The sequence below is a fragment of the Sinocyclocheilus rhinocerous genome, unplaced genomic scaffold (assembly GCF_001515625.1).
Source record: "Sinocyclocheilus rhinocerous isolate Xijiao unplaced genomic scaffold, SAMN03320098_v1.1 scaffold130, whole genome shotgun sequence".
Classification (NCBI taxonomy): domain Eukaryota; kingdom Metazoa; phylum Chordata; class Actinopteri; order Cypriniformes; family Cyprinidae; genus Sinocyclocheilus; species Sinocyclocheilus rhinocerous.
In genome coordinates, this window is record NW_015623500.1 from 955,145 (window position 1) to 962,573 (window position 7,429).

Here is a 7,429-nt window from a genome sequence, read left to right on the forward strand (position 1 = left end):
AAAAAAGCCATTTTAAAGTGGTTAAGCAAATAATATAATAATCGGCAGGGATCCCAGACCAATACAATTAGTGTGCCTCCTCTATTTTAAAACCCACGAACCGCCACTGTTTTCAGCACATTTTCATTTTTGGGTGAATTGTTCCATTTGGAGACAGGACAAGACAGGGTTATGTTGTGTTCAATGATAAAGTCTGTTGGTTAATAAGTACCACTAGGGGAGTTGAATTGTCATGCATACATGTAAGGGAAGGAGAAATGTTTTGTTGGGAGTGCTTCAGTAAATTGATGAACGTATTAAGATAAGTGTGTTCTTTTCTGATTTATTCTGGTGACACAGCAGGTTAGTCCAGGGTTTGCAGCATTAGAAGTGTGAAAAAAAATCCATGACAGTGAGTGTCCTAGTTCTGTCATTAAGACAATAAGATGACCAGTGTGTGGGCATAGTGGCAGCATAAGTGAGGGAATGTAATTACAGGTTATTCAAAATTATACGTTTATTCAAAATCCTGCGGTTAAAAGCTTTTGTTCATCATGCTGGTTCCAATTTAATGATGCAGTAACATGCTTGATGGCAGTTTGGGAAACAGTCTCTGCTATGAGATTAGTCAGCATTGATCTATACAAGATTTTTTCAGACATTGCATGTGGAAGTTATCTTGTAAGGCTTCAAGTTTATTGCCAATATTGGGCTCAGCTTTTCTTACAGGACCTTGCAGCTGCCAAACCAGACAGTCAAGCGCCTAGTCAGGATGTTGTCAATAGAGCAATTTCATAAGTTGGCTAAAAGATTTTAGGGGACGGAGAGATCAAATTTCTCGAGTCTTCGCTGATGAGCAGATTTTTACCACTGTATAGAGTTTACCAGAGTGAAGCGATGGTTTTAACTTGAAGTCCATATGAAATCAAAATGGAAGTTTTTTGGCTTTTAATATGAATATGTTAGCCTTAGGGTTTTCTATAAGCTTTTGTTCTAAGTAGTTATGTTAAGTGGAAAAGTAGTGTTCAATAACAACACAAAATCATGTAATCACCTGTTAAGCCAAACATATGTGTATTGTTGTGACTACCAAATCCCTTAGTTAAAAGTTAAAAATAAATAAATAAAAAATCTTTGTTGCAACTAGCTGCAGAGTGTCACTGTTTGACCCAGGGCAAAATCTAATGCCAGTTTTGCACCCTTGAAGGGCACTTTGTAGGAGCATTACAAAAGAAAATGAACATCTGAATCTTTCCACAAAGGACCCTTCCACAAGTCTGTTAGTGAAGGGTACATCCAATGTTCACTTCATGTAATTTTATTGTTTATGGTAATATGACCCAGGGTATTCGCAATTTAATTTAAAGCTAGATATGAAGGGAGAGCTCAAATTAACATATAAAGGGAATAGTTCACATTGTTTTGTTGTGATGTACACATTTTTTGTCATGCATTTCATATAAAGTTAAATAAGTTGCATAGGGTATAAAATGCTTAATAGTAGGTAGATGTGACTGTCTGCAGGGTTTAAAGAAGAGACAGCAGGTTTTATAAAGGTAAGTGCAAAAAGGGAACACGCACACACACAAATACACATTTGCAACGGTCCCACTTTATATTAAGTGGCCTTAACTACTATGCACTTACATCAAAAAAAAAAAAAAAGTACAATGTACCTATTGTGTTCATATTGTATTGTAAAACAAGTTATAAAACATATTTGCTGTAAACAAAGCAGATTTTATTACTTCTATTACAAGTCATTCAAGACTAAACCTCATGGCCCTGACAGAGAAGTGGATCAAACCAGAGGACAATGCTACACCTGCAGCACTCTCAAATAATTTCTCTTTTTCCCACTCCCCCCGTCTGACTGGAAGAGGTGGAGGTACTGGTCTGCTTATCTCTAATGATTGGAAATTCAACCATAACTCCTTCAAGAACAGCTAGAAACCTTGGAGTTATAATTGATGATAAGCTGAATTTCTCAGACCACATTGCTAAAACTGCCCGGTCCTGCAGATTTGCTTTATACAACATTAGGAAGATCAGGCCCTTTCTTTCAGAACATGCAACACAACTCCTTGTTCAAGCTCTTGTTCTGTCCATATTCTTTATTTAAAAAAAAACAACAAAAAACAAACACTAGCTTTCCATTTTTTTCTATTCTAGAAAAGAGAATAGATTTTTTGTTTGTTTGTGTGTGTGTGTATAATAGATGTATATATATATATATGTGTGTGTATGTGTATATATATACCTTGCTACGTGTACTGCGTTAGGCTAACCGAGACTTGTCATTTGCACTTATATATTGTTGCTCTTTTGTTAGTTTTGACTGCTTTTATTGTCCTCATTTGTAAGTCGCTTTGGATAAAAGCGTCTGCTAAATGACTAAATGTAAATGTAAATGTAAAACACTTGCTGCCATTGAGGTGGGATACAGGTAAGGTTAGGTGTAAGGGATGGGTCAACAGTGTAATTATAAATGTAATTACATGCAGATATTTTTTTAAAATACAAGTTCAATGTAAAACATGTATTTGTACACAATAAGTGCATTGTACCAAATAATTAATTTAAACGTAAGTACATAGTATTTAAGGCCACTGAATATTATATGTGATTACAGATTAATTTAAATTCATTCCATACAAGTTTCAATAAAAATTACATAGTATGTTTTGCTTTGTCCTACATTCTTGTCAGAAGATTTAGCAGTGCACTTTTAACATACTTGGAGTTACAGTATATTGAGTCAGCCAAAGACCACAAACCACACATGCCTTGACGTGTATTTTGTTTACCCTTTCCATAAGTGATGTAATCTTTTCCACAAATCCGCTGGCAAAACATGCACTGGGGAGTTCATATGTTGAGCCAAACAACAAATGTATTTCTTCGTTTGTTTATTTGATTGATCTCTTCCATTTCTACCATTCTTCAGTTTAATAGAGCTGGAAGGGCTCGAACCTTACGCTCCACTTCCTTGTAGTACTTGTCTGAGAGCCCAGCTGCCCTGCAGTCAAAAGCAAAAAAGTGATTGTGTTAATGATTTTAAGATTGATGTGACCGTTGCATGACCTCAACAAAATCTCTCTCTGGGAACTAAGAAGGATATGAGTCTGCAGCACATGATTCAACTATACAAGAAACTTTTGTGAGAGAAAGTGAGTTTCTCTTTAACATGACCCCTATCATACATTCCTACAGTATGAATGTCTTTGCAATTACATAAAAAGCCTCAACTGGCAGAAATATTGTGCAAACACACTTCCCTTACTGTTTTTGTACAGCAAGCGGATTTCTCTCTGTTTACCCACTTAGGAAGCATGTAGGGGACCACAGATTGAAATACTAAAAGTAATTTCTTCACACAAAGCAGTTTCAAATATTATGACACAAGATATTTTGGCCATTAGAATTGTTCTTACTTGCAAGCCCATTACCAACAGCCCTGAATGCAATGACAATTCTTGTAGCTAATGCAATGAAATTCATATATTTTAAAATATGTCGTGTCTAAACCACTGATCTATAATAGAGAACTGGATTGCTCATGACGCCGTGCCACCATATTGGTATTCCCCAGTATTCCCATATATTCCATTGAATTAATAGGAAAATGTGCGAATTTAATGAGAAAACATCACCTAACAAGTCAGCGTTTTTAAATCTGAAGTATCCCTGTACATTCTTACAATGCAAACACCCTAAGCGTGAACAGTTATTTTTTTAATGTCGGGAATTTCCCCTGCTTATTAAAAAGTTACGTTCATTACAGTAGCGAACATCAGATGAACATGATAAACATCAGACGGACACGGGAGGACTGTTTCCTGATCCTGGGAGAGTAGACTACAATGCCGGCTGTTCTGACTCTAACACTTCCGGTGGCTTCACTGTCTGTCGGCAGTTTAGAACGCAATGAGCGATCCAGTCATTATATATAGATCAGTGGTCTAAACACTTCTTAGGCCACTGTGTCTTCTCTCCTGTATGTAATCAATAATTCTTTCTTTCGTTAATTATAAGTTTTTTTTATACTGTCTTTTATGTAATTTTCTATAGACTTTTTTTTGTCTAATTTACTTTAAGGACATACTTGAGTTCCCTCAGCTTCTTTTCTTTAATCTCATCCAACCGGGCTCTGCGATTGCGTGCCTCTTCTTCCAGCCGCTCGCCCTCTTGGAACAGCTCTCTGTGCTGGGTGACGGCCTGCATCTCTCTCTCCCGTACCTGCTGCCTCACAGCCTCAGCATGCCTTTGGATTTTTCGATGCTGTTGCTCCTCTTTTTCTCGTTCTTTCTCAATGAGCTCCTGCTGTGCCCTGGAAAAACAGTATAGAGCATACAATCTTCAATGCTATCTTTGTCCTCTCTTTTTTAGTTAAGGTAATTAATTTTAAGTGATTAATCCAAGGTAAAATGTTATATCGGTAATTAAAGTACATTTATTTTTGTTTGTAGATTATAGAGGTAATTGTTTAATTTTAAGGTTGACTCACTGGTTTTTGTTATGCTTATTAGTTACACACTGTACAAGTTTGTTAAAAAGTGAGATGTAAGCAAGTTAAACATTTATTATTTACTGAGAGATCTAATGATGCAGACAAGACATCCTGTTAATGGTTTTGGGAATTAGACAACTTTGCTGACTTAAAAAAAAAAAAAATCAGGCGTCTGGGGCTGGATCTTTTGTATCTAGTGTGGAGGCATGACCTAACATAATAACATTAAATATTTAATATTCGACAACTGTGTTACAACAGAAATGTTAAACAACCAACAGTAATATCCAGGGATACGAACAACTCAACCGTTTTCAGCATACTAGGCAAAAGATTAAGAATGATTGTATTGTGAAATTTTATGCTATCTTTGCTGAAGTTTCCTGATAGACTTTCAGTAATTTCACTCTTTATACTCAGACCTACACTAGAACATGATAAAACATGTAGCTTTGACAGTTGTTTCTAGGTTGTGATTAGTACAGTAATTTAGATAATTAAAATAAAAATATTTTCTGCAAATGGATCAAATGTTTTAATATATTGTATTTCTTAACCTTTTTCCTTTATTAGTCTAATACCCGTTTCCTTTATTTTACTCTTTTTGACAAGAAACCCCCAAGTGCAGCTTTTGTGCATGACATATGTCAATGGCTGGTCTCTGCACAAAATTTGAAGGGATGACCTAAAAATGCTGTTTTCATTCTATTATCATTTACCTTTTAACATTTGTTTTCATTCCAACCCCAAATGCTATATTTCATTCATGACCATGTGTTTACTGTTTGTTACTGACACAGACAAAAATGAAATGCACACATGTAGATCATGTGAATCAAAAATTTCAATGCCCCTGTGTGCCCATGAACCACCCTAGCAAGCTGAGGACCTCAGTGTTTCTAAAACCCTGTGTACGGCCATGCTAATAGTGTGGTGTTTGTACCTCAGGACCCTCTCAAACTCTGCTCTCTCTCGTCCAGCTTCAATGGACAGCAAGTGCTCCTTGTGAGTGACTTGCTCCAAACGAGCAGCCTTCAGCTTCTCTTCTACTTCCAGCTTTCTCAGAGTCTGCTCTTTTTCTTTTCTTCTCCATTCCCTTGCAGCTGCTTCTTGGTTCCTCCGTGCCCTGATCTCATCCTGACAGTTCAAAGAAAAACTCATTTATTTGAATCCAGAATGTAAATTTCACTGCCTCCAACATGATCAGCCAACAAATAAGCTTTATGCTTTATTAAATTGGTCATGTTAATGTATTACACCATCATGGGTATACAAGAGGATACTTCTAATTATATGTATTAGTAAATTTTTTATGAGGATGTAAGATTTTACCTGCTCAGCTTTATGGTCTCTGTCCCTTTCTTGAAGAACTCTCAGTCGCGCCACTTCCTTCTCTTTGTCTTTCTTGATTTGTATCTGCTCAGCTTCATACTCTGCCTCTCGTTCCTATAGAGTTCAAACACATGCTTTTTCTTTCTTTCTTAAACATATTGGTGGTTATTTGTTTTGTGTTGGTATACTCATACATTGTGTCAATATCACAAAAAACAAATAATAGCCTAAATATATAAAAAAAAGCTAACTGAAAATGAGTAAACAGTCAGCGATTAAATAAAAATAAGAAATTACAATAGGACTAAAAAAAACTACAGTAGAACAAATAAGAAATGCTACATACATTGTATAAAGTAATCAAATGTATAAAAACGGCATATTCTTCACTGTGTAAATTAAATATATTACTTCCTATTACAGTTAAAAAGTGATTTAGCTGTCATTTTAAGATCTGCTTGGATCCAATACGTGTTTTCTTTCTCAGCTGTTTGCTTTTACTTAAGACCTATATTACCGTATTTACAAGGATACTTGCAAAGACAGGCATTTTGACACATGCAAGTGTGTGTATTTAACCGTTCAAGGCCTATAAAGCGTTCAATACTCCCGTGCTCTAAGAGCGCTCGTAAACAGCAGACAGCATGCGCATATATTGAAATGAGGTCGGTTTCGCTGCTGATTGCTTTTCAATGGCTTAAAATAACTTGTGTGTAAACTGCAATGCTTAAAAATGCATGTAAATGATAAGATTTCATGAGCGTGTAACCGCGATAGAGACGATAGTCTAGTATATCGCCCACCCCTAATTCTGCTGTTGGAGAGTGTTCTTATATAAACTACAGCAGTGCTAGTGCATTAAATCTTTAACCAGATGAACCATCCAAAAAAAAAAAAAGAAAAAAAAAATTATTTTCCACGCATCATTATATCCATGCATGTTTTTAGACAAACCATCTAACAGTGAAATTTAGCTGTAATTTTTAACATTTTGCTGTAAATTTTTACATTTTAGTTGTAATATATGTCTAATTGTTTTTTAAAGTTTCCGCAGAGTGTGACGCCATATTACAACTGTTGCAGTGTCCATAGAAATTTTGTATTCTCAAAGTCTAGTGATGCTGCTTTGAGTCTGCTGTGGAGCTTGTGTTGGTAAAAAAAAATAATGCACATCGTGGGTTCATAGCAGCCTCATACAGGGCATTTGACTGCGGGGTCGGCTCACATCGGCAGCATCACACCAAGCCGACGCTCGACAACCGACAGCCAAGTAGCACGTCCGTTCTGCGTTTTTTCTCGTGCACTGGTTCGCCAGCTGAACAGCCAATCAGAATGATCAGATGGCCCGACTGACCGACAAGCTCCGACGCCGATTCAACATGTCGAATCGGCCGAAAAAAAGCCAACGAGGACCAATTTCAGCCGACCACTGTTGCCAACTAATTTTCAGGGGAAGATGCTAAAGGAAGGTCGATTTGTTGCTAAAAGTTGCTAAATGACGTTGTGATGTCATTGCGTGATGATGTCATTACCTAATCACGATGCAAAATTGTCACTACATCAAATCTCAGTAAAAATATATTTTTATATGTTAATTTAGATTTGTTC

The 7,429-nt window shown here is 36.4% G+C and overlaps 1 protein-coding gene across 1 annotated transcript in view; it reads right to left on the bottom strand.

The window, feature by feature from the left end:
• Nucleotides 1-2,495: 2,495 nt before the first annotated feature.
• Nucleotides 2,496-7,429, bottom strand: part of LOC107758640 (cilia- and flagella-associated protein 45-like) — a 19,622-nt gene continuing 14,688 nt past the window's right edge. Inside the window, exons 9-12 of the mRNA XM_016576467.1 lie at nucleotides 5,822-5,935; nucleotides 5,433-5,626; nucleotides 4,085-4,309; nucleotides 2,496-2,998 (exon numbers count right to left, since the gene is read on the bottom strand). Of these exons, the coding sequence (XP_016431953.1) occupies nucleotides 2,923-2,998; nucleotides 4,085-4,309; nucleotides 5,433-5,626; nucleotides 5,822-5,935 (609 nt within the window). The 3' untranslated portion in view covers nucleotides 2,496-2,922. The remainder of the gene's footprint in view (nucleotides 2,999-4,084; nucleotides 4,310-5,432; nucleotides 5,627-5,821; nucleotides 5,936-7,429) is intronic.